This window comes from Phoxinus phoxinus (genome assembly GCF_949152265.1).
Source record: "Phoxinus phoxinus genome assembly, chromosome: 10".
NCBI lineage: Eukaryota > Metazoa > Chordata > Actinopteri > Cypriniformes > Leuciscidae > Phoxinus > Phoxinus phoxinus.
The window spans coordinates 4,957,538-4,984,841 of NC_136885.1; the positions used below are offsets into that span (position 1 = coordinate 4,957,538).

At 40.3% G+C, this 27,304-nt stretch overlaps 2 protein-coding genes across 3 annotated transcripts in view; one reads left to right on the top strand and one right to left on the bottom strand.

Moving 5' to 3' along the window:
* cnih4 (cornichon family member 4) overlaps positions 1-167 on the top strand; it is a 9,909-nt gene extending 9,742 nt beyond the window's left edge. Inside the window, exon 6 of the mRNA XM_079625918.1 lies at positions 1-167. This exon is cut by the window's left edge and continues 1,507 nt beyond it. The gene's annotated coding sequence lies outside the window, so the exon portion shown is untranslated.
* Positions 168-3,358: 3,191 nt separating this feature from the next.
* Positions 3,359-27,304, bottom strand: part of wdr26a (WD repeat domain 26a) — a 49,121-nt gene continuing 25,175 nt past the window's right edge. The window contains exons 6-14 of one of the 2 annotated variants that reach the window (XM_079625228.1): positions 25,836-25,992; positions 18,379-18,517; positions 18,157-18,297; positions 17,955-18,074; positions 16,416-16,561; positions 15,765-15,843; positions 8,735-8,864; positions 8,453-8,647; positions 3,359-4,734 (exon numbers count right to left, since the gene is read on the bottom strand). In XM_079625228.1, coding sequence (XP_079481354.1) covers positions 4,712-4,734; positions 8,453-8,647; positions 8,735-8,864; positions 15,765-15,843; positions 16,416-16,561; positions 17,955-18,074; positions 18,157-18,297; positions 18,379-18,517; positions 25,836-25,992 — 1,130 coding nt within the window. In that variant the 3' untranslated portion in view covers positions 3,359-4,711. Of the gene's footprint in view, positions 4,735-8,409; positions 8,648-8,734; positions 8,865-15,764; positions 15,844-16,415; positions 16,562-17,954; positions 18,075-18,156; positions 18,298-18,378; positions 18,518-25,835; positions 25,993-27,304 lie in introns of both variants that reach the window. The other variant, XM_079625229.1, reaches the window with a different exon arrangement.

The following is a 27,304-nucleotide window of genomic DNA, read 5'->3' on the forward strand; positions in this document are numbered from 1 at the left end:
AGATGATTATGAATATCAAGTTTTGCACAATGCATTCATATTCAATTAAATGCACATTATTCAATGCAATCCAGTTGGTCTAAAACTACATTTTTTTTTTCATAGACAATGGAGAACACAATCATATTGGACATTTTCACGTTGTTAGAATGCTTAAATGCATTTGCTATTGCAATTCTACTAGTGTTATTTAAACATCGGATACTATTATAGATTTTTTTTTTCTTCTGTTTTCATTTTAGTAACACTTTATTTTAGGGTCCAATTCTCACTAAACTAGTTGCTTATTATCATGCATATTCAGTGTTGTGTGTAACGCGTTACAAAGTTACAGTAACGTAACTACTTTTTCGGGTAAAAAGTAGTGTAACGCGCTACTACTGAAAATTTGGTAATGAAACGTGTTTATTTTTCCAATTCGCCACAACGTTACTTTTCCCAGGGACAGATTTGACAGCGACACTGTCTTCTCAGCTGCGCGCTTGCGCAATAGTCACAAGCTCCACACGTGACAGAGGCTGGTAGCAGAGCAGTCAATTCTGTGAATTACACTACTACGCAAACCAAAAGTAATACTTCCCACCGGATGAAAAAGGGTTGTCATTTAAAACACCAAATATTAAGGATTGGCATATCAAGCAAAATAATCGATGATTGTTCGAAAATCGTAGGCCTACTTGCCGGCGCGTGAACTGGAGCTCGTCTGATAAATGAACCAAAAATCAGCGCCTCAAATACCTGAGAAATATATAGAAAGCTTGAAATGAGTACTTTTAAACAAAAGTATTAAAAGCGAAAGAAAACAGACTTTCTGCTTTTGTAATCCGTATGACATGTGCATTTCTCTCTGGCACGTTCACTACTGCGAACATCGCGAGTCAGCGTAAACTTCATCTTTGCAGCCAACACCGACAGAAAACATGTGTTTATTAATAAACAATTGAAATGTCTCCTTGCTATATTTGACATATTCATAATCATTATTTTGCTGGTTCTTTGTGACAATTTTCATGAACGCGTCACCACCGCTCAATAGTTAATATTCTTCTTTGGTGTTTATATAGGCTACAGGTTTTTCAAATGTTTTTGTTTTTCTATTTCAAAGTATCTTTTTCTTCTAGTTTTTCCAATAAGTAGAGTTTATAGTAGAACTTTATGTAGGCCTACACATTTAGGAAAGGAACAGATATTGGGTTCTGCCGAAACTCAAGTAGGCTATCGTAAAAGTAACGAGTAACGTAAAAAGTTACTTTCCAAAGGGGGTAACGGATTACTTTTTTAAGAAGTAACCAGTATAAAAGTAACTTCCCCAACACTGTGCATATTACTAAGATATTGGCAGTTTATTAGTAGGCTACATAAAGCACATATTAATGCCTTATTCTGCATGATCATATTGTACATCCCTTAATCACCCAATACCAAAACTTAACTAAGAAATAGACCCTAATCTAAAGTGTGACCTAAATTGATTTTTTGTTTTTGTCTAACTAGTTTGGTCACTCTTTAGTTTAGGGTCCAATTATCACTTAACTATGAATTTTCCTCAACAAACTAATAATTACTGCTTATTAAAAGTTAGTAAGGTAGTTGTTAAGTTGAGGTATTATAGGATCAAGGGATGTAGAATATGATCATGCAGAATAAGGCATTAATATGTGCTTCATAAGTACTAATAAACACCCAATATCCCAGTAGCATGATAATAAGATAGAATTGGACCTTAAACTAAAGTGTTACTCAGTTTTTATTTCACTGTTTCAATCAAGAACGGGAAAAGTCATGGATATTATATAAAATCAGTTCGTCTAATTAATAGAATCATATTTGATGACTTCGTAATTGTTTCCAAATCACGACAAATTCCATCGTCGTACCTTTTGGATTTTTTTGACCATTAAACCAACAGAAGTGACGACTTGATAGTTTAAAACCCTGAATGCTTTATTGAAAGTATGTATACATAACACCTCTCCTACAGAACATTACATAATAGTACAATCACTTAGAATAATAACACACTGAAATGCAAATAAGATCCTCAGATCCCGACTGCAATAAACGTAAGTCTCCACCAGAACTGCACCAGGGCGCTACCGTTGCCCCGCGGCTCAAGCACATAAAGTCAAACTAAGACTGAAATGAAACACAAATATCCAGAAGAAAAGGAAAGTTCAGTTGCATAAACCAGAACGTACAACACCACAGCGGTGTGATATCTCCACGTGTGAGGGTGTTACTGCATGCGCCTGTTCTTCAGGTCTGGCTGGTCAGGGTTCGAGTTTACCTGTACAAGGAGTTTACCTGATGCAGGTGAGAAACGCTTAACATCTGTACGGGAGGATACATGGCAAGAAATACACACGTGTGTTTATATATATATATATATATATATATATATATATATATATATATATATATATATATATATATATATACACACACACCATACGTACATATATAAGTGCTGTCAAATTGATTAATCGCGATTAGTCGCATCAAACATAAAAGTTTATAATATGTGTATATATTTTTTTTATATTTATATTAGTGCCGTCAAATCGATTAATCATCTAACAAAAGTTTGTTTACATAATGTGTATTTTATATATATGTATGTCTGCGCATACTGTATATATACACACATTTATACATGTGTATATATACACACACACACACATACACAGGTGAAACTTGAAAAATTTGAATATAGTGCAAAAGTTCATTTATTTCAGTAATTCAACTTAAAAGGTGAAACTAATATATTATAAAGACTCATTACATGCAAAGTGAGATATTTCAAGCATTTATTTGTTATAATTGTGATGATTATGGCTTACAGCTTATGAAAACCTTTTCACAATATTATAATTTTGAATTTGGGGGTTTCATAAGCTGTAAGCCATAATCATCACAATTATAACAAATAAAGGCTTGAAATATCTCACTTTGCATGTAATGAGTCTTTATAATATATTAGTTTCACCTTTTAAGTTGAATTATTAAAATAAATGAACTTTTGCACAATTTAAATTTTTTTCGAGATTCACCTGTATACATTATATATACACACACATATATAAATATATATAAATATTTATGCATACATATATGTGTATTTACATATTGTATAAACAAACTTATGTTAGATGCGATTAATCATTTTGACATCACAAATCTATAGATTCCTTATATACATGTATATGAAGAGCACATAATAACAGAATAAATCATAGTGGGCAAAGTTTCTTTCGCTCGACTGATGAATACCTAAATTATTTCAGGGTACACCTGCGTGTACTAATGCGTAATATGGTACGAAAGTATATAAGAAATTCACAAATAGAAAAAAGCATTTAAGAGGCCACTTGCCAAGACATCCTTTATACGATAATACAAGGGAAGAAAGCTAAACAAATTATAAATCAACCCCAAAATAAAATCAATTAAACTAAGAAAATCATATCTGATGGATAATCATACACATGTCTAGAAAAGCATTAAAAAAAACATAAAAAGTCAAGAAGTGATAATACGAAAGAGGAAACGAGACCCAAGAGGAGAATATGACGCAACGAACATGATGGAAACAAACTCAAGAAACATATTTGAGTGTGTTGTTGATTCGCTCAATATGCTGGCGTACTTACCGTCATAAGATCATTTCTCATACACCAACAGCCCGGACCGTGGCGCAAACACCTACTAGCAACTCACGTAAAGTCAAAGTTTGCAGGCTGATATTTACATGTGGAACGTGACATCAGCACGTGTGTGTGTGTGTGTCATTAGCAGGACGACGATAGCAAGCCTATGAGGGTCGCAGGTGCGCTTTCAACCCCGCTGCCAAAAATGTCCCGTTAATGCGCCTTTCTTTGTAAATCTACATCGGCTCGCCACAAGAATAAAGATTAATAATCCGTCACCTCTAGAAAACCTTCCCCCTTTCATAATTAGCATAATAAAGTACCATAAGCAATGAAAAGAAACTGCGGATCGGGGTCATGGTGTGAGTTTTCTGATGGAAATGAATATCTAGCTGTTAAAAATGCCAGTAAATTCAGTCATTTAAAAATGGGTCGTGGGTCACAGAGGGAAAGGAAAACGATATCTCATATCTCTGCTGGTGAAGACACTTACTTTCAAGCATACCAATTGGCTTAAAGAAGTTCATGCTGAAAAATAAGGATATGATTTGTTTGCTCTCCGTTAACACGTGCGTCTTTGAGACCACGGAGAAGTTCGCACATGCCGGAAAAGCATTTTTTTTTCTTTCTTTTTTTGTCCCCTGGCTGAGTGAATATTGTACAGAACACAAAGCAAGCCTGTGGCCTTGATTCATTCACAATAATAAATTAAAGCCGTAATAAATAACGTTTGTTTGTCCGTGTGTGAGTGTGTGTGTGTGTGTGTGCGTGTGCGCATGTGGGTTCAGGAGGCAGTCGTCCACTCAGGATGCAGTGTAGAAAGGAGGAGGAGGGGCTTAAGCCGAAGGGGGCGTGTCCTCAGCGTGTCCGTTTCGGATTTGAAGTCAGATGTGTAAGCCGGCTTCATGTTGTTCCAGTGAAACGGCGTTGGAGATGTGTGAAGCCGCCAGGAAAAAACATCCATCTGCCGAACGATTTACTTCAATTTTCATTCTTCATTCACAAAGTCTATAGTGTGTCTCACTGTATGTTTTCCAAAGTGGACATCTGCTCCAGAGTCGACATCAACTGTCCATGCTATAGCATTCTGCAGGAGAAGAGAAGCAGAGAGACCACAATGACAAACTACTCATCTTTCTAACTATTCAATTCAGCTCCGTTTAAAGTGCCCCATTATGCTTTTTTTTGGATATTACTTTTCATGCAGTGTGTATTTAATATAGTCGTTTGTGAATGTAAAATATCTGCAAAGCTTTAAAGATCAAAGTGCAGATAAATGGAGTTATTGTCTCCCAAAAGAAAGAATCGATTCTGAACTGCGGAAACGAGTCGTCAGCAATTCCAGTCTCACTTCCTGATACACACCTATGTAACACATTTGCATAATGCCCACCTATGGTCTTCATTGGCTGCCGGTGAACAATGTCTACTTTGACCCGCACTCAAACACTGTAGTTGTAGCGGAGACTGGAAGAGTTTGGTTCGTGTTTTCAGCGCTGTGAATCCACTTTGCATGCACTTCAAAAGGATGAGGACTCGCGGTGGGATTAATACGGAAAAACCAAAGGCATCTTTACTCTTCGTATCAACGTGTATCAAGTGCAGATCCGTAGCTGAAACTAAGATATGCTAATGGGCGTTTCGTTTCCTATATGCGCTGTAAGCAGTCGACCAATCACAGCAGACTGGGCCATCTGACCAATCAGAGCAGAGTAGACCAATCACAACAGACTGGGCCATCTGACCAATCAGAGCAGAGTAGACCAATCACAGCAGACTGGGCCATCTGACCAATCAGAGCAGAGTAGACCAATCATAACAGACTGGGCCATCTGACCAATCAGAGCAGAGTAGACCAATCACAACAGACTGGGCCATCTGACCAATCAGAGCAGAGTTGACCAATCACAACAGTCTGGGTCATCTGACCAATCAGAGCAGAGTAGACCAATCACAACAGACTGGGCCATCTGACCAATCAGAGCAGAGTAGACCAATCACAACAGACTGAGCCATCTGACCAATCAGAGCAGAGTAGACCAATCACAACAGACTGGGCCATCTGACCAATCAGAGCAGAGTAGACCAATCATAACAGACTGGGCCATCTGACCAATCAGAGCAGAGTAGACCAATCATAACAGACTGGGCCATCTGACCAATCAGAGCAGAGTAGACCAATCATAACAGACTGGGCCATCTGACCAATCAGAGCAGAGGAGGCTCTTGGAAAGGAGAGAGACTGAATCCTTTATCGAACCGCTTCAGACACTGAGAAAAGAGCTGATGCTGCAATGTGTAAAATAAGAAAATGAAAGTGTTTTTGTACTTTGGATGCATGTAAAGCTGTTGTAGGAGACTCCGAAACAAAACTTGGAACGTTTAAAATAGCATAATGGGGCACTTTAATTCTCAATTTGAACTAAACATTTAAATTCCAGAAGCATATTAAAAAGCAATAGTTGTTCAGATCATATACAGTGCCCTCCACAATTATTGGCACCCCTGTTTAAGATGTGGTCGGGGACTTCTAAAAAATCTCCCTTTTTTTTAAACAACATAGAACCCAAATGTAAAAAAAGAGAAAAATCCAACCTTTTATTAAAGTACATTACTTTGGTGGTAAAAAAAAAATCTAAAATTTAGAAAAAAAAAAAACTTGAAATCATGTGTCCCACAATTATTGGCACCCCTAACAATTCCGCTGAAAAATGTAATTGATTTTTTTTAAAAATATTTTTCTTTAGTTGCTAAAGTTGGTCAGGGTATCTAGGAACTTTTAATTAGTAATTCATGACTTCCTGTTTCCCTGGGGTATAAATATGACGTGACACAGAGGCCTAATTCTCTTACCCATTTGTCAACATGGCAAAGACAAGAGAACACACCATTCAAGTAAGGCAGATGTGTGTCGACCTTCATAAGTCAGGCAATGGCTACAAGAAAATAGCTACTCGCCTTAACTTGCCCGTATCTACAGTCAGAGGAATCATTCAGAAGTTTAAAACAACTGGAACAGTGACAAACAAGGCTGGAAGAGGTCCCAAGTTTATCTTGCCACAACGCACAGTGAGGAGGATGGTAAGAGAAGTAAAAAAAAGTCCTAAGCTCACTGTCACAGAATTGCATCAAAGAGTGGCATCTTGGGGTCACAAAGTCTCCAAAACAACCATCAGACGCTCTCTACATGCCAACAAGCTGTTTGGGAGGCATGCAAGGAAAAAGCCTTTTCTCACTAACACTCACAAACGTAAACGTCTGGAGTTTGCTAAGCGGCACTGGGACTTCAACTGGGATCGTGTGCTTTGGTCAGATGAGACTAAGATTGAGCTTTTTGGCAACAAACACTCTAAGTGGGTCTGGCGTAAAACAAAAGATGAGTATGCCGAAAAGCACCTCATGCCCACCGTGAAGTATGGTGGAGGATCTGTGATGCTGTGGGGCTGTTTCTCTTCCAAAGGCCCTGGGAACCTTATTAGGGTGCATGGCATTATGAACGCTTTGAAATACCAGGACATTTTAAATAAAAACCTGATGGCCTCTGCCAGAAAGCTGAAGATGGGTCGTCATTGGGTCTTTCAGCAGGATAATGATCCAAAACATGTGGCAAAATCTACACAAAAATGGTTCAGCAGTCACAAACTCAAGGTCCTCCCATGGCCATCTCAGTCCCCAGACCTCAACCCAATCGAAAACCTGTGGGGCGAGCTAAAGAGGAGAGTGCATAAGAGAGGACCCAGGACACTGGATGATCTAGAAAGATTGTGCAAAGAAGAATGGTCAAAGATCCCTCTCTCTGTGTTCTCCAATCTTGTGAAATGTTATAGGAGGAGATTAAGTGCTGTCTTGTTGGCAAAAGGGGGTTGTACAAAGTATTAACACCAGGGGTGCCAATAATTGTGGGACACATGATTTCAAGTGTTTGTTTTTCTAAATTTTTGATTTTTTTTTTACCACCAAAGTAATGTACTTTAATAAAAGGTTGGATTTTTCTCTTTTTTTGCATTTGGGTTCTATGTTGTTTAAAAAAAAAAGGATAATTTTTAGAAGTCCTCGACCACATCTTAAACAGGGGTGCCAATAATTGTGGAGGGCACTGTATATGCATTATAAAGTCCAGATTAGATGCCTACTTTGTGTCAAAAGAGCTTTTTTTTATTAATTATTAATTCATTATTAAGGTAGCTGCTCCTGTTCAAGAGGGTTAAAACACAAACTATCAGTATCAGCCACAACAAGCTCAGTTTTATGGTGCATTAATCATCTAGTTTTAGTTTCGGAATATTTATGAAAACATATAAAATGAGTTTTTAAATATCTCAAGAAATGGCTTGACAAATGTCACAATTTCCTTCTAAAACAGGAAGTCTGAACAGATTGTTAAAAATAGCTCTAATTCCCAGTAATTTTCCCCAAAGGGATTCAATTTTTTTTATTTGTTAAAGCGTCACACAGCAACTGGGTAGTTGACATGTTAAAAATGTTAAAAACATTGAATGAACATGCAGCATTTATTTGAATGTATAAGCGAACGTGCATATTTAACATCATATAATTGATCACTATTTTTTTCAGTTCAGGTTTTCAGACACATTTTTTTTCCTATTCTAAATGTTTAAAGTAGTACAAATATTCCATATAATCTCTCATTTCACACAAGCTCATAAAATCTGCATGCAACACAATAAAAAAAAGAAAATATATATAGCTAAATATGTTCAAGTCAAATCTCTAAAGTGTTCTATGTCAACTACCCACTTACATCAAACTAGGAGCACATTCCAGTCAGACGAGGAGGTTCATACCAGTTAACCCCTCGGGCTCCTGGGAGTCCAGAAAGGGGGCGGGACCCCAGACCCGTATGGTGCCGTCATCCGAGGCGCTGGCCATCAGGCCCGGCAGAGCGGGGTTCCAGCTCACGCAGTTCACGGTGCGCGTGTGACCCGTCAGCTCGGCGATGGGCAGCTCGCTGCGCTTGTGCCAGATGTAAACTTTGTGGTCTAGAGACAACAGACGGTTCAGGAAAGCCCATCAGATCTCAGCTGGAGTTCAGTCGGTCTGTGATTCTGAGATCTGCGTGTCCTTACCTTCACTGCCACTCGCGATAAAGTCTTCGTTGTAGCCGCCAAAGCAGGAGTGGATGGTGTAGAAGCCCTGAGTCACACCTTGGTACTTCCTGACTAATACCCGGTCCTGCAGGTCCCACAGATGAACTCCCTAAACACGCCAAGAGAGGAACTGCTCAGTGACAAGTATACTGACTGACACATCGTTTTATTTACATGAGTAATAAGTCAAAGATTCCCACTGTAAAAAAAAAAGAAAAAAAAAAAGAGTTGTTGCCTTAAATTTTTAAGTACACTCAACTTGCATGTTTAAGTCATTTCAACTTAAATTACATTAAACTTACTAAAAAAGTAATCTGTTTGGTGATACGGATGAAGTTCAAGACAGGTTTGGTGATACGGGTGACGTTCGGGACAGGTTTGGTGATACGGATGAAGTTTGGGACAGGTTTGGTGATACGGGTGAGGTTCGGGACAGGTTTGGTGATACGGGTGAGGTTCGGGACAGGTTTGGTGATACGGATGAAGTTTGGGACAGGTTTGGTGATACGGGTGAGGTTCGGGACAGGTTTGGTGATATGGGTGACGTTCGAGACAGGTTTGGTGATACGGGTGAGGTTTAGGTTTGGTGATACGGGTGAGGTTCGGGACAGGTTTGGTGATACGGGTGAGGTTCGGGACAGGTTTGGTGAAACGGGTGAGGTTCGGGACAGGTTTGGTGATACGGGTGAGGTTCGGGACAGGTTTGGTGATACGGGTGAGGTTCGGGACAGGTTTGGTGATACGGGTGAGGTTCGGGACAGGTTTGGTGATACGGGTGAGGTTCGGGACAGGTTTGGTGATACGGGTGAGGTTCGAGACAGGTTTGGTGATACGGATGAAGTTCGGGACAGGTTTGGAGATACGGGTGACGTCCGAGACAGGTTTGGTGATACGGGTGAGGTTCGGGACAGGTTTGGTGATACAGGTGAGGTTCGGGACAGGTTTGGTGATACGGGTGAGGTTCGGGACAGGTTTGGTGATACGGATGAAGTTCGAGACAGGTTTGGTGATACGGATGAAGTTCGGGACAGGTTTGGTGATACGGGTGACGTTCGAGACAGGTTTGGTGATACGGGTGAGGTTCGGGACAGGTTTAGTGATACGGGTGAGGTTCGGGACAGGTTTGGTGATACGGGTGAGGTTCGGGACAGGTTTGGTGATACAGGTGAGGTTCGGGACAGGTTTGGTGATACAGGTGAGGTTCGGGACAGGTTTGGTGATACGGATGAAGTTCGAGACAGGTTTGGTGATACGGATGAAGTTCGGGACAGGTTTGGTGATACGGGTGACGTTCGAGACAGGTTTGGTGATACGGGTGAGGTTCGGGACAGGTTTGGTGATACAGGTGAGGTTCGGGACAGGTTTGGTGATACGGGTGAGGTTCGGGACAGGTTTGGTGATACGGATGAAGTTCGAGACAGGTTTGGTGATACAGGTGAGGTTCGGGACAGGTTTGGTGATACGGGTGAGGTTCGGGACAGGTTTGGTGATACAGGTGAGGTTCGGGACAGGTTTGGTGATACGGGTGAGGTTCGGGACAGGTTTGGTGATACGGATGAAGTTCGAGACAGGTTTGGTGATACGGATGAAGTTCGGGACAGGTTTGGTGATACGGGTGACGTTCGAGACAGGTTTGGTGATACGGGTGAGGTTCGGGACAGGTTTGGTGATACAGGTGAGGTTCGGGACAGGTTTGGTGATACGGGTGAGGTTCGGGACAGGTTTGGTGATACAGGTGAGGTTCGGGACAGGTTTGGTGATACGGATGAAGTTCGAGACAGGTTTGGTGATACGGGTGACGTTCGGGACAGGTTTGGTGATACGGGTGACGTTCGGGACAGGTTTGGTGATACGGGTACGGGTGAGGTTCGGGACAGGTTTGGGGATACGGGTACGGGTGAGGTTCGGGACAGGTTTGGTGATACGGGTGAAGTTCGAGACAGGTTTGGTGATACGGGTGATGTTCGGGACAGGTTTGGTGATACAGGTGAGGTTCGGGACAGGTTTGGTGATACGGATGAAGTTCGAGACAGGTTTGGTGATACGGGTGACGTTCGGGACAGGTTTGGTGATACGGGTACGGGTGAGGTTCGGGAGAGGTTTGGTGATACGGGTGAAGTTCGGGACAGGTTTGGTGATACGGGTGAGGTTCGGGACAGGTTTGATGATACGGGTACGGGTGAGGTTCGGGAGAGGTTTGGTGATACGGGTGAAGTTCGGGACAGGTTTGGTGATACGGGTGAGGTTCGGGACAGGTTTGGTGATACGGGTACGGGTGAGGTTCGGGACAGGTTTGGTGATACGGGTACGGGTGAGGTTCGGGACAGGTTTGGTGATACGGGTACGGGTGAGGTTCGGGAGAGGTTTGGTGAAACGGGTGAAGTTCGGGACAGGTTTGGTGATACGGGTGAAGTTCGGGACAGGTTTGGTGATACGGATGTTTGTTGATACGGGTGAAGTTCGGGACAGGTTTGGTGATACGGGTGAAGTTCGGGACAGGTTTGGTGATACGGGTGAAGTTCGAGACAGGTTTGGTGATACGGATGAAGTTCGGGACAGGTTTGGTGATACGGGTGAGGTTCGGGACAGGTTTGGTGATACGGATGAAGTTCGAGACAGGTTTGGTGATACGGATGAAGTTCGGGACAGGTTTGGTGATACGGGTGACGTTCGAGACAGGTTTGGTGATACGGATGAAGTTCGGGACAGGTTTGGAGATACGGGTGACGTCCGAGACAGGTTTGGTGATACGGGTGAGGTTCGGGACAGGTTTGGTGATACAGGTGAGGTTCGGGACAGGTTTGGTGATACGGGTGAGGTTCGGGACAGGTTTGGTGATACGGATGAAGTTCGAGACAGGTTTGGTGATACGGATGAAGTTCGAGACAGGTTTGGTGATAAGGATGAAGTTCGGGACAGGTTTGGTGATACGGGTGACGTTCGAGACAGGTTTGGTGATACGGGTGAGGTTCGGGACAGGTTTGGTGATACGGGTGAGGTTCGGGACAGGTTTGGTGATACAGGTGAGGTTCGGGACAGGTTTGGTGATACGGATGAAGTTCGAGACAGATTTGGTGATACGGATGAAGTTCGGGACAGGTTTGGTGATACGGGTGACGTTCGAGACAGGTTTGGTGATACGGGTGAGGTTCGGGACAGGTTTGGTGATACAGGTGAGGTTCGGGACAGGTTTGGTGATACGGGTGAGGTTCGGGACAGGTTTGGTGATACGGATGAAGTTCGAGACAGGTTTGGTGATACAGGTGAGGTTCGGGACAGGTTTGGTGATACGGGTGAGGTTCGGGACAGGTTTGGTGATACAGGTGAGGTTCGGGACAGGTTTGGTGATACGGGTGAGGTTCGGGACAGGTTTGGTGATACGGATGAAGTTCGAGACAGGTTTGGTGATACGGATGAAGTTCGGGACAGGTTTGGTGATACGGGTGACGTTCGAGACAGGTTTGGTGATACGGGTGAGGTTCAGGACAGGTTTGGTGATACAGGTGAGGTTCGGGACAGGTTTGGTGATACGGATGAAGTTCGAGACAGGTTTGGTGATACGGATGAAGTTCGGGACAGGTTTGGTGATACGGGTGAGGTTCGGGACAGGTTTGGTGATACGGATGAAGTTCGAGACAGGTTTGGTGATACGGATGAAGTTCGGGACAGGTTTGGTGATACGGGTGACGTTCGAGACAGGTTTGGTGATACGGATGAAGTTCGGGACAGGTTTGGAGATACGGGTGACGTCCGAGACAGGTTTGGTGATACGGGTGAGGTTCGGGACAGGTTTGGTGATACAGGTGAGGTTCGGGACAGGTTTGGTGATACGGGTGAGGTTCGGGACAGGTTTGGTGATACGGATGAAGTTCGAGACAGGTTTGGTGATACGGATGAAGTTCGAGACAGGTTTGGTGATAAGGATGAAGTTCGGGACAGGTTTGGTGATACGGGTGACGTTCGAGACAGGTTTGGTGATACGGGTGAGGTTCGGGACAGGTTTGGTGATACGGGTGAGGTTCGGGACAGGTTTGGTGATACAGGTGAGGTTCGGGACAGGTTTGGTGATACGGATGAAGTTCGAGACAGATTTGGTGATACGGATGAAGTTCGGGACAGGTTTGGTGATACGGGTGACGTTCGAGACAGGTTTGGTGATACGGGTGAGGTTCGGGACAGGTTTGGTGATACAGGTGAGGTTCGGGACAGGTTTGGTGATACGGGTGAGGTTCGGGACAGGTTTGGTGATACGGATGAAGTTCGAGACAGGTTTGGTGATACAGGTGAGGTTCGGGACAGGTTTGGTGATACGGGTGAGGTTCGGGACAGGTTTGGTGATACAGGTGAGGTTCGGGACAGGTTTGGTGATACGGGTGAGGTTCGGGACAGGTTTGGTGATACGGATGAAGTTCGAGACAGGTTTGGTGATACGGATGAAGTTCGGGACAGGTTTGGTGATACGGGTGACGTTCGAGACAGGTTTGGTGATACGGGTGAGGTTCAGGACAGGTTTGGTGATACAGGTGAGGTTCGGGACAGGTTTGGTGATACAGGTGAGGTTCGGGACAGGTTTGGTGATACGGATGAAGTTCGAGACAGGTTTGGTGATACGGGTGACGTTCGGGACAGGTTTGGTGATACGGGTGACGTTCGGGACAGGTTTGGTGATACGGGTACGGGTGAGGTTCGGGACAGGTTTGGGGATACGGGTACGGGTGAGGTTCGGGACAGGTTTGGTGATACGGGTGAAGTTCGAGACAGGTTTGGTGATACGGGTGATGTTCGGGACAGGTTTGGTGATACAGGTGAGGTTCGGGACAGGTTTGGTGATACGGATGAAGTTCGAGACAGGTTTGGTGATACGGGTGACGTTCGGGACAGGTTTGGTGATACGGGTACGGGTGAGGTTCGGGAGAGGTTTGGTGATACGGGTGAAGTTCGGGACAGGTTTGGTGATACGGGTGAGGTTCGGGACAGGTTTGGTGATACGGGTACGGGTGAGGTTCGGGAGAGGTTTGGTGATACGGGTGAAGTTCGGGACAGGTTTGGTGATACGGGTGAGGTTCGGGACAGGTTTGGTGATACGGGTACGGGTGAGGTTCGGGACAGGTTTGGTGATACGGGTACGGGTGAGGTTCGGGACAGGTTTGGTGATACGGGTACGGGTGAGGTTCGGGAGAGGTTTGGTGAAACGGGTGAAGTTCGGGACAGGTTTGGTGATACGGGTGAAGTTCGGGACAGGTTTGGTGATACGGATGTTTGTTGATACGGGTGAAGTTCGGGACAGGTTTGGTGATACGGGTGAAGTTCGGGACAGGTTTGGTGATACGGGTACGGGTGAGGTTCGGGACAGGTTTGGTGACACGGGTACGGGTGAGGTTCGGGACAGGTTTGGTGATATGGGTACGGTTTGGAATAGGTTTGGTGATACGGACACGGGTAAGGTGAAAACATGGTTTATACTGTTTGTTTTACATTGTTTAGATAAATTAACAAGTGTTTTCTTGAAAAATACATTTGTTTTCTCCTGTTGATGTATGATTCAAGGAATATCCTGTTTAAGGACATAAGTCTTGAGGCAATAAAAAAAACTTGTTTTGCACCCAGATTACAATCATGTGTTTAGCAAGTATTTATCTAAACTTTATCAACCACCCTTAACCAACACACATGTTGTTACAGCTAAATTATTATAAACATTTACAAATAATGAATAGCTTCAATTTTAGATTAGGTACTGCAAAAACATGAACAAATAATTGATATATGAATTGTAAAAATGTGTAAATAGTATACTGTAAGTCTGCATACAAACGAAGAGCAAACGTGTGACCTTTACAGACTGTGCTTATGAGTTTGTGACCAAAAAAAAAAAAAAAATAGATTAAATAATCATCATAGTTATAATTTGCTGTGTTATAATACAATCTATGTAATAATAAAAGTATTAAGAGATATGTTGTTTTTATGATTATTAATAACAATAATAGTATTTATTATTTTTTATTTCATTTGACAGTAAATTATTTTATTTGAAGAACAGTAAAATTACAATACTAACATTTATGGTTGCCTTCATTTCTTTGTTTTTAAACATTAAACCATTGAGTTTTTATTTTGGTAGAAAACTGCAGGGAGACCTGATCTTTGTTGACACAGATTTATAAATGATTCTCATTATGAATTTGGAAAGATGGTTGCGACTCAAACACACAGAGAAGCATTTACTGTGAATCAAAACTGACAGTGCTGTGCTTTACTCTGAAACATGCAGCGTGTCAGACTATACAGTATATTTATATATTTACATCACAACTGTTGTGCTTTGATGATCTCACTAAGCTAGATCACATTCTCACAACCATGCATTGTCAAAATACATTAAAAAGTTACCGGGTAACAGGCGAGTAACAGCGTTTCTCTGAAATTTTTCTCACTTTGCGCCTTGAACCCTGGCTAACATGCTAAAAGTGTCCTGCAGATGGCGGGTTATAAGCAATCCGTGCATGTAATACATTTATTAGCAAATGCAACATTTTCTAATACCAACAATTTTACCAAAAACAGACCCATTTTTTCTTCTCGGATTTACGCAATTAATACGGGTCATTGTTTTCAGGTCAGAACATACAGGAAAATATTTTTTTTTTATAAATCACATTCCTATGTATAGTTTATTTTCAGATTAATTTTGCATCATTAAGACATGAACAATAGTTAATTATAGGAGTTATAAAACTGAAATATTCCGAGATAACAAGTCCGAGTTTACAAGTCGTAATTACGAGCTCTACAAGGACGTCGGCACTTTTTCGGAAGTCGAAATTGGTAATTCGGTAGTTCCGTCATGGCGTGAATGCACCGATAAACCATTTTAGAACTTTCTGGAATCCCACCAAGATCAGATCAGATTGTTCACAGCAAAAAAACAAGTGCAAAAACAGCTTCACATTATGAAACACTCGAGATGAAATATGAGCAGATGACAGCAGCTGCTTCGTCTACTCACCTGAGTTGCCACATTTAACAGAGCTAATCTTCCATTCTTTGACACGGTGAAGGACATTACAGGGTGGTCTTCTTGAACTCTATAAGAGACGACAAGCAAACACACACCAGCACATCCACATAACTCATACAAACACTGTCAGAAAAACCATAACAGGATCTAAAGTCACAAGTAGGGCTGGGCAAAAAATCCTTTTTTTAAATGTGGTCGATTCAAAATCAATTCTCAAAGGCCACGAATCGATTTTTTCCATATTTATCTATCACCACCCAAAAGCCAGTATTAGTTTTCCTCCACTGTCCTCCATGTTACAGCGAATGCTTTGAGATTTGATGTGTGTTTTATCTTAAACATAAAATAAGCTGATCTTGTTTGATCAAGGCATGCGACTGTAATGACTTGTCCAATTTTTGTCCGAGTCGGGTTCTGTTTTAACGTACCCAAGTGTACCTAAAATAAAATTATTTTTATAAATTAACCACTAGTAAACTTATGTTCACTGTTCTTTTTTAAAAATAAATATAGGATTTAAATTAAATGTATATTCATTGAGTCGAATCGAAATCAAAAATCGAATCGAGAATCGAAATTGAATGGAAGTGGAACATGTGAATCGATACCCAGCCCTAGTCACAAGTGCAGTCAACATACATGTTCCTGTCAGTCAGATCTTCGAAGTTGTATCCACGGATGCGCTGGTGTGTATCAGAGGCCAGCACTGTTCGACCGTCATTCAGACACCACAGACACTGCACACGAACACCCTCCCAGGAGTCCAGCAAGTTCCCGTCCAGATCCTGTCAGAACAAGTTCCCCATTAACCAACATCACTTCTCAACCTGTGTGGTAAAGAGTCACTAGAAACAATAATCCTGATTTCTGGCAACAGCAACTATTTAAAATGAATCTTCACATGTCAAGAGCATGTCTGGGTCACGAAGCATCACAAAAGAATATACACTACCATTAAAAGGTTTGGGGTCAATAAGATAATAATAATAATAAATTCATACTTTAATTTAGGCATTATATTGATCAAAAGTGACCGTAAAGACAAATTCTAACAAAAAAATCTATTTCAAATAAATGCTGAAGAATCCTGATCCTCCAAAAAGTCGGTTTCCACAAAAATATGAAGCAGCACGACTGTTTTCAACATTGATAATAATTAGAAATCATCATATTAGAGTGATTTCTGAAGGATCATGTGACACTGAAGACTGGAGTAATGATGCTGAAAATTCAGGTTTGATCACAGGAATAAATTACATTTTTTTAAAATACACTACAATAAAAAGAGGCTATTTTAAATGATAATATTTCACAACATAACCGTTTTTTCCTGTAATTTTGATTAAATAAGGATAAATAATTTTTAAAAATCTTACCGACCTCAAACTTTTAAACAGTAGTGTATATTTTATACACTTTTAAAAAAAATATTATTTATAAAATACATTTGGACATTTTCAAGACAATAAGCACATACACAGCCACATTTCTCATCACTTTATTGCAAAAGAAAAAATGGCAAGTATGCATCATGGATTTGGTTTAACCAAATTTAATGTAAGCTGGTTTTAATAATAAAAATCATTGCATTTGTTTGTCAAATATTAAGAAGACTTTCTAAAATTAAAAAAGTAAATAGTAAATATGTGACCCTGGATCACAAAACCAGTCACGAGTCGCACGGGTATATTTGAGGCAATAGCCAACAATACATTACATGGGTCAACATTATACATTTTTCTTTTATGCCAAAAAGCAAAAGGATATTAAGTATAGATCATGTTCCATGAAGATATTTTGTAAATTTCCTACCGTAAATATATAAAACATGTATTTTTGTGAGTGAATGCAGCACAATCGTGAACATAAATGCACAACTTTAAAGGAGATTTTCTCAATGTTTAGATTTTTTTTTTCTCCAGATTTTCAATAGTTGTATCTCTGCCAAATATTGTCCTATTCTAACAAACCATACAACAATGGAAAGCGTATTTATTCCGCTTTCAGATGATGTATAAATCACAATCTTAAAAAATGTACCCATGTGACTGGTTTTGTAGTCCATGGTCACATATTTCAATACCCCATTGTCACGAGTATAATACTCTCACTCAATATAACTGAACTTATATAGCTGAGATATAGCTGAGAGCACAGTAACGGTACAGCAACACTTACACACTGGTAGAACTGGCCTCTCTGACCTCCGGTAACAAAACGCTTGCCGTCTGGATTCCAGGCCACGCTGGTCAGGCTGTCCTCATGGGACTGGCTCATTTTGGTTCTCAGTTCCCCTGTCTGGGTGAACACAGTGAGGGTTTAAAGGCGAGACGAGCCGCTGGAGAGAATCTGAGAGCTGACTGCGGGTCGAGACCCTCACCTGTACGTTCCAGAGCCAGAGCTCAGAGCAGTCGTCCGGGCCGCAGGCGATCAGATACGTGTCATCCGGGCTCCAGGCCAGATAGGAAACCCCATAGGCATGACCCTCCAGCGTCTTCAGCTGCTTGAGCAGGTGCGTGTCCTGGCAAAACATCTCAAACCATCACACTCTGGGATCAGGAGCGTTATTTTAACGGTGGAGGGGAGGGGGAAGGTCACTCACGGGGTCAACCTGCCATATAATGACTGTTGTGTCTTTGGATCCCGAGGCCAGTTTGGAGCCGTCGTTGGAGAACTTGCAGAACCAGACTTCATTGCAGTGCTCGGTCAAGATCTGCTGGGTGTAGCAGGGGAATTGTTTCCTGGAGATAACAGTCAATGCGTTTTAGAGATAAAGAGATAAGCCTGTCCAACTTTGAACTTTTGTATTCATTAAGGAGCCTACATTAGGCTATACTGACACAAAAATTGTTCACTTACACTTTATTTTGATAGTCCACTCCAGACATTCTACTAACTATAAGTAACTTTGCAACATGTCAGCAGATTTTAAACAGACAGTCTACTAATAAGCGAATAACTAGCAATGTAGTAGCACAGTTACTTATAGTTAGTAGTGGACTATCAAAATAAAGTGTCACCATTTTTGGATATACTAGATTTGATCTGGAATAAGGTGGTCTACAGATTGCATATATATAAAAGTTATATATAGTGTAAAGTAGTGTTGGGTAAGTTACTCTAAAAAAGTAATTAATTACTAGTTACTAATTACCTCTTCAACAGTGTAATTAGATTACTGTACTAATTACTCACTGTAAAAAGTATTTAATTACTTTTAATTACTTTCTAAATCCCATATCAACCTCAACCATCTGAATAAACCAAGGATAGACATGAAATTGTTTTAATTCTTCCAAATAAATTCTATAAAATTACATGAATTATCCTTAAACTGACTAAACAATTTAAAGAGAGAAGGTTAAATAATAAACATATACTTTTTAACATCAGACAATAAATTGATGTTAAACCCACTATTGTTTTATATAGAATTGTTCTAGTTAATGCCAGGCTGAACATGACATTTCATACTTATTTTACAAGGTGGCTAATTCATACGAGTGAGGTCGTACGATTTAGCCACCTCATAAAATGCATACGAATTGCCGTGAGATTGGATTGATCTATAAACAGTATTTAGCTCAATTACATTAGAAGTAACTGTAATTAAAATACAGAAAAATTAAGAGTAATCCCTTTACTTTTTAGAGAAAAAAGTAATTAAAGTACAGTAACTAATTACTTAGTAATTAGTTACACCCTACACTGGTGTAAAGTATATTTGCAGAGAACAAAGCCTCTGGGGGATCGAGATGATCTAATCTGAGGTTTAATGAGTTTAGGGTGTGTTCACAGTTGGCATGTTTGGTGCAATCGCACTGTTAATGTGGCTAATTTGAATAAGTGTGAACGCTGAAGACCCATAAAGATGGGTCTCGATCCACTTCCAAACGAACTCTGGTGCGGTTTGAAAGAAATATGAACGCAACACGGACCAAAGACATGTAAACGAACCAAAACCAGGACATGATCTCAGAAGGCGTGACCATAAAAAGGACAGAATGCTCAGCTGTTTTTTCTCCTCATAGTCGTGATGTTGCTCATCACAGTTCAGCACAGGCATCAGAACCACGTCTCCTCACACCAGGCATAATACCCTCAAATTCAAGGACTTAATGTGGGGACACATTTCAAGTGAGAGCAAAGTTACACCGTGTTACCTTGTAAGATACATTGTTACAGTTTTGCGTGCGTTGAACGTCATGGCAACGTACAACACAAAGTGCCTCGCGTGGGAAACACTTACCGTAACGCGTAAATGCGTGAACTAACGTAAATCAAGCAAGCTAGTGTGCAGAGGCCACTAAGTGTTCACGAAATAACACATTAGTGGACCAGAGGGAATAATATGAATTTTTTTACAGAAAAGTAAATTCAAGCACTTTCAAGGACCTGTATCTATGCATGTTTATTTTCAAAAACTTTCCAGGGCCTTGAAATCTTTTTGTCATATTCACAAACTTTCAAGGATTTGAACACATTTTATAAGCTCTTCACGAGTTCTCAGCTGGGCAGAATACCATCATATGTAGCGAACTGAACTACAAGTGTGAACACACTCTTAAAATATTGTCTGGCATACTGATGTGCCATACGGCAGATATGGCACACTACCGATAAATTCAGTTGTCAGTTCACTTTTTTAGTGTACACACAGTTCAGTCATTTACAGGAATGACAGCTGCATTTTATAACCAAATTAACTTGACAAAGTGGCAACCGCATTTACAAAAATTGTACGCAGTGTGTACAGAACCAAAATAAACAACTAGTCATTTAAACGTGCATCGGAGACGTGTCTCTCTTCTGTGTGTGTGCGGTGCGAGAGAACCACAGGGGAAGAGCTAACCTCATTTAAGTCAAGTCAAGTCAAGTCAAGAATATTTGTATAGCGCTTTTCACAATACAGATTGTATCAAAGCAGCTTCACAGTATTAAATTAAAATAATAATAAAACGTCCATGTTTGGTAATGCTAATCAATAGTAATATTGATTGATTCATTAAATTGAATATCCCCAATTATTTAGGTTCCCAGATCTTGCTAGAAAAAAAGCGAAAAAGAACAAGCCCATAATAAACCAAAATGCTTTATATTGGGGGTGTAACGGTACATGTATTCATCCCGAATGTCACGGTTCAGTGTATACAGTCAGTCACAGGCGATCCACACTATCCTGATCACTGCAACGCTGTTTGCTAACCGCCACCACACGAAAACAAGCAGAAGAGACGATGTATGCAACCCACAGTTCAGATGACACGCTTGCCTGCTAGCAGACTATACGCGGAGTTTCGATTCATTTTTGTGACACGCTCCACAAACTTCACGGAAAGGAAACCGAGATTGTGACAGAGAAAGTGGCATACTGTTTGTTTTCTTTATTTTACAAAAGCACAATGTTTTTATTTTATTTTGTGTACACAAATTTTTTAAAAAAATTTACTTTACAGTTTCAAATGATGTCTTCCTCTTATCTGTATGTCCATAATGTATGCCATAAATGACAGAGTATTTAAAGACGAAATCATTTGGCATTGTGCCGATTTGTGTCGTGACTCGTGGAAGTCTCACCACTACGGTCCAGTGATAAAACATCAGGAGCCGCGTCACTCGCTGTCTGATGTAGAGATGTCTCTTTCTCCTTCTCGCTCATCCTTGCATGAGTTTTTGAAAAGGCATAATATTGAACTTTGTGCATCTGCGCAATTCTCAAGTTTTATTTGTCATTATTCCATTTATTTTGTACTTTTATGACACAAGAGATGCTGTTCAGTTTTGAAGCGGATTGTGACCAAATACCTTTTGTTTTTTATCAGCTCTGCAAAAAAACAAAAGAAGAAGTACACAAGAGTGCATTCTGTTCCCTGAATCCTCTTAATGAGGCTGTACTGCACCAACCACCTCAGGAGGGATTCACTGCCGTTAGCTGGAGCAAACTCATTTGCACTACTGTCTGTTCAAAATAAATAAAAAAGACACCTAGCATCAGGGATTTTTCTTGTGTCAAACCGTGACCCTAAAACCGAGGTACGAACCGAACCGTGACTTCTGTGTACCGTTACACCCCTACTTTATACTGAATCATTGTCAGACGTACAATCATTTTGACCACTGTATGATGTACGATCAATAATAATAAAAATCCCATAATGTATGGAAAATTTCAGAATTGTGTGACACTTCAAATGATGGTGTTTGTAATCTTAGGGCTTCTGTACTCATTGATCTAGCTGTGGACTCTACGTCTACCGTCACGACTGTGAGGAGAACGTGAACGTGTGTTACGCATGTCTTCATCTCATCTCATCTCATCTCACGTCACGTCTTCTCGGCCAATCACAGTTCCCATTCTGATTTGGAAAGAATTAGACTGGGGTTACTCTGACTACACTTGCATACAAAAGAATAATTAAATCTGAATATGACTATTCTGAAGTCTTTTTGAGTGCAAATCATGTTTTGAAGTTTAATGATTTGGGAAAAACGTGACAAAAGTTGAGGGAATGAAATTAAAATTCACCCTATCTTTCATCTAAATATATGCATGTTATAGATCTGTGCATGTTTTATTTATTTATTTACTTGTTTACTTTGCAATCAATCATAACTTGATCTAGTGAAATGACAGACTTCTCTCTGGTGACATATGCAGGACTTATCCAATTATTTCATCGGTTTAAGGCCCGTTCACACCAAGAACAATATCTATAAAGATAACTATAAAGATGAATACATACAGTAGGCACAAGTGTGAACTGCAGTTTTGTTGTCTGTCGCTTTAAATCTTCAAGTCAGATTCTGATTTGCTGTCAATGAGCAGGAAAACGGTTTTAAACAGATATTTCAGTGATTTCAACTACTACTTGCATGTTTCAAATGGTAAGCCATATTTGAGGTCATATTTGGATTTCCTTCCTGACATACTACAGTAATTACCGCAAGCACCCGCCATTAACGATCTCTCCCTGGTGGACTGAGTGACTTCACTTCCTGTGGAGTTTATTTTTGGGACTAACAGACTAATATGCACCAATGCGACATTTTTCTAAATGTCATAATCATTTGTTATCAAGCAAATATTCATTACTTCAATGATGTCATTGTCTAAATTAATACCTTTTTCGCTAACTGTGATTTTGTTTATGTACATTTCTGAAAAACATAACTTAGACGGTCACCTCTGATAACAGATCACTCTAAAATGTAAAGTGGACTCATGTATTTTCTGTAAAGCTGCTTTGAAATGATGTGTATTGAGAAAAGCGCTTTACAAATAAATGTGAATTTAATTGAATTGAATCTAAATGCATGTTTGTTTGTTTTTTACCTTGTAATGTTTAATCAATCATAACTTGATCTAGTGAAATGACAGACTTCTCTCTGATGACATATGCAGGACTTATCCAATTATTAAATCTGTTTAAAGGCCCGTTCACACCAAGAACGATATCTATAAAGATAACCAGAGTTTTTCCTGACTCAATCCTGATCATGTATTTTAATAACAAGATAATTAAATTAGTATTTTTCATAGACCATCATATAGCCTGTGTTTCCCACAGTATTCCTGTGGGTGGATCTCCTCTAGGGGGGTTCGGGTAAGAACATTTTAAAGATAAATTCATTAATCTGGTGCACTTTGAGTCCACTTTAAATAATCCACCCGCCAACCGCACAAACCTATGATATTCTCTGATTTACATATCTGATCATCACATTACAATTATTCAAATTCTCAGTGTTAAGCATGATAATATGGTAACATATCACACTGAACTAGGCTGCTTTAAAAATAACATTTATTTAAAATAAAAGTTCTTCTTTTGGCAAAATTACATTTCCTTAATAGCCTAAAAACAGGCTCCCTTCAAACTTAAATTGTTAATAATTCATTACATCCCTGTTGGAAAACACTCTTATCAGAATACGTTTTTTACCTTTATAAAGAGCATTTTTTCCCTAATTTAATTAAAATGTAGCCTATGCTCCAGCTTTCATTTCAAATTGAAACAGCGCAACTTTGTTACCGTCAGTGTATTATCATAAACTATAGGCTATCAATCGCCACTTACATTAAATGAAATAAAATCAGAATCATCCTCGCGTTTTCGGTGATTGCCTAGTTATTTTTTGATATTTAAAATTGTTTTAATCAGGGCATTCGTCCGGTTGGGCAAGTCTACAATAGGGTATATGTCGAACGTCGCATGACGAAACTGGAAACCTGGTCTCATCGCATCCGCTTGTCATAGAAAGTGTTAACAGCCGTATGAACTGACGCCGATATCTATGGAATTTTAAGGTAATCAGCTAACCTACCTATCTCACTTTGTTATTGGCGTTTTATTCTATTTAAATATCTTAACGTTAGTGTGAAGATTTTTTTTTTTTTTTACTTTTAAATATCGATCTTCACATGCGAGGGACATTGGTTATGATCATCTTTGCTTGCTCCTTTTAAGTTATCTTGAGTAAAACAGTAAAAAAAATGCATGAAGCACATACAAAAGACCTGAACCGGAAGCGATGCGTTCGGTTTTCCGGTTTCGTAATGCGACGTTCGACATATACCCTATTCTCTTTCACTTGTCCCTTAAAAAAAACACACACGCGTCCCGGACAAGTGTTCCTTGTATTTTACCGTGATGAGAGATCTGTGTCTTTATTAAACTCAACACATTATAATGATTTATCGTATTTTCCGGACTATAAGTCGCTCCGTAGTATAAGTCGCATCAGTCATAAAATGCGTCATGAAGAGGAAAAAACATATATAAGTCGCACTGGACTATAAGTCGCAGGACCAGCAAACCTATGAAAAAAAGTGTGACTTATAGTCCGGAAAATACAGTATCTGTCATCCCAACCCGATCTCACGGCAATTAGTACATTTTACGAGTTGGCAAATTCGTATGAATTCGTACCAATTACCTACCCCTGACCCCGCCCCTAAACCTGCCCATAACGTGGGTTTAGACAAATCGTGCGAATTAGCCACCTTTTAATCACTCGTACAAATTCGTACGAATTTCGATATCAGCAAACTATGCGGTTTGAGAATGGACAGGCCGGAAACCCGCAACTTAACCGTCACGGTGGAGAAAGTGTATCTGAGCATGTGACGGTCTGTCCGAGATTTGTCGAGAGCCGGAGGCGGCACGAAATTTGCCGGAGGCGGCCACCTCATAATTCTCTATGCAGGAAAAACCCTGAAGATAACTATAATGATAAATACATAGAGACAGAGCGTAACGTGTCATAATCTGAAGACCACGCCCACCGGGGGGAAAAACATTCCAACCGTCTCCATTGACTTTGCATTGCGAGAGGCTCCTCCTTGTCATTTCTTGCTTCTAACTAAAAATGCCTAAAAGCTGCTCTGTGACAAGGTGTACAGCAAACAAGCTAAGAAAAACCCAGAAATAAGTTTTTATAAGCTGTCGACCCCAAAAAACGAGCATTTAAGGACTTAAATGTGGATACAGGCTGGAAGGAATGGGTAAATTGGGGGATCCTGACACTCAATGTGCACTAAAAATACAGTTTCGTGTGCAGTAAGTTAAACATTTGGTCACTGGTGAGTCAATTACCAAATGTCAGTTTTATATATTATATTTCTGTAAGATAAGCGATCCTGTGTTGCCGATTACGTTCTCCTCCAGCGGGCGTACGTTAGTTCTCAGAGTAATGAGACACATTACGCTCTGTCTCAACTGCCTGATCCACTTTTAAGTCCTTAAACGCTCGTTTTTTGGGGTCGACAGCTTCTAAAAACTTATTTCTGGGTTTCTTAGCTTGTTTGCTGTACACCTCGTCACACAGCAGCTTTTAGGCATTTTTCTGTCTTTTGTTAGAAGCAAGAAATGACGAGGTCATTGCAAAGTCAATGGAGACGGTTGGATTGTTAAGGGTGGGTTAAGGTATAAGGGAAGGGTCAACAGTGTAACTACAAGACTAATCAAATTTTGCTTGACTCGCTGACTAACGTTTAGTGGACTATCAGGGGCAAGCCCTAGACAATGCATCTGAGAACCTGTAGGTTTGCTCATGTACCTGCTGCACACGTGGTCTATGAGCAGAGACACACTGTCCAGTCCACTGTCCAGCTTGGTGTTGTGGTAGAGACAGCGATCTCTCTGCAGCTCCACCGCCTGACGCAACAGAGTCTGCAGGCGCCGGGGCGGCAGCATCACGGACGGGGGCAAGTACGCTGAGAGAGAGACAGAGATGGAGCATAGAGGTCGTGGAGGGTTAGACTCAGTTTCATCTGAATTCAGCCAACACAGGACATAAAGTGGACTTGAGACTACGCAGGTCCTTCACGTTCTCTAGGTTACCGCCCCCAATTCAATTCATCTCCTGAATTGGCTGAACTGAAATAGAACTGACCCGAACCCTAGCTGAAAGAAAAAAACAATTACATGAAACTGTAAAAAAGAAAACAAAAGAGGGAATGAAGAGAGGAAGAAGTAAACAGAATAAATGAAAACGTGAATAATAATGTTTACACCAATAATAATAATAATAATAGGTTACACTTTATTTTAAGGTGTCCTTGTTACAGTGCAATTATAGATTCATAATAATAATAATAATAATTAACAACATGTACTAACTGTAGGATTAGGGTTGTGTTTAGGGTTAGTTGCATCATGTAATTATGCATAATTTATAGTATTACTACAGTAACTACATTTAACAAGGAGGACACTGTAAAATAAAGTGTTACCCAATTATAATTAATATTAATAACAATTAATAATTCTCAGATAGCTGGGTCATTCCTTTGTTTTTTCAGAGACTAGGGGCCAGATTTACTAGCGTCTGGTTTAAGACGTGCTTTTTTTTGGCCAGTAAATAATGGTGCAAATACCAGTAAAGTGACGAGTGCAAACCTTAGTAAATCACCTTGCGTGATTCATTTAAATTCTCTCCTCCCATAAATCTTGCGTCTGAAAGGGAAACTCCTTCAAATGTATGTGCAATAATATCAGACGCAGAAATAACCCTGTCCACGTCTTCTCAGGCTCACTTTCACTGCGTGTCTTTAGTAAATCCTGACTGTAGTTTTTTTAACACCAAAAGAGGGTTTGCGCTGGAGCTGTTAGTAAATCTGGCCCCAGATCTCCTAGCAGAAGGTAGACATTTAATCAAGTCATTAATAATAAAATAACATTTGAATGAAAATGTATGAATTTAATATTCTAATATACAAGTAGTAAAACCATTATATAATAACAGTACGTTTATATAGTCGCACTATAGTTGAATATAGTCATTCTGCTGAGCGGTGTGTGTCCACCAACACCTTATTTGTAACACAAGAGCGTCACGGCCATTTGTAAATGCATGCGGCTTCCGGTGTCACTCGCTTCCAGTTATTTTTAACTGTACAAAACAGCTTGTCGAGCTGCCCGATATTGCAACTGATATTTATTACCATATTATTTTAACGTATTGTCATTATTACAAACACACTGGTTTGTAGTGCAAATAGTTCTACAGTTTCCTGCATTTTGTTA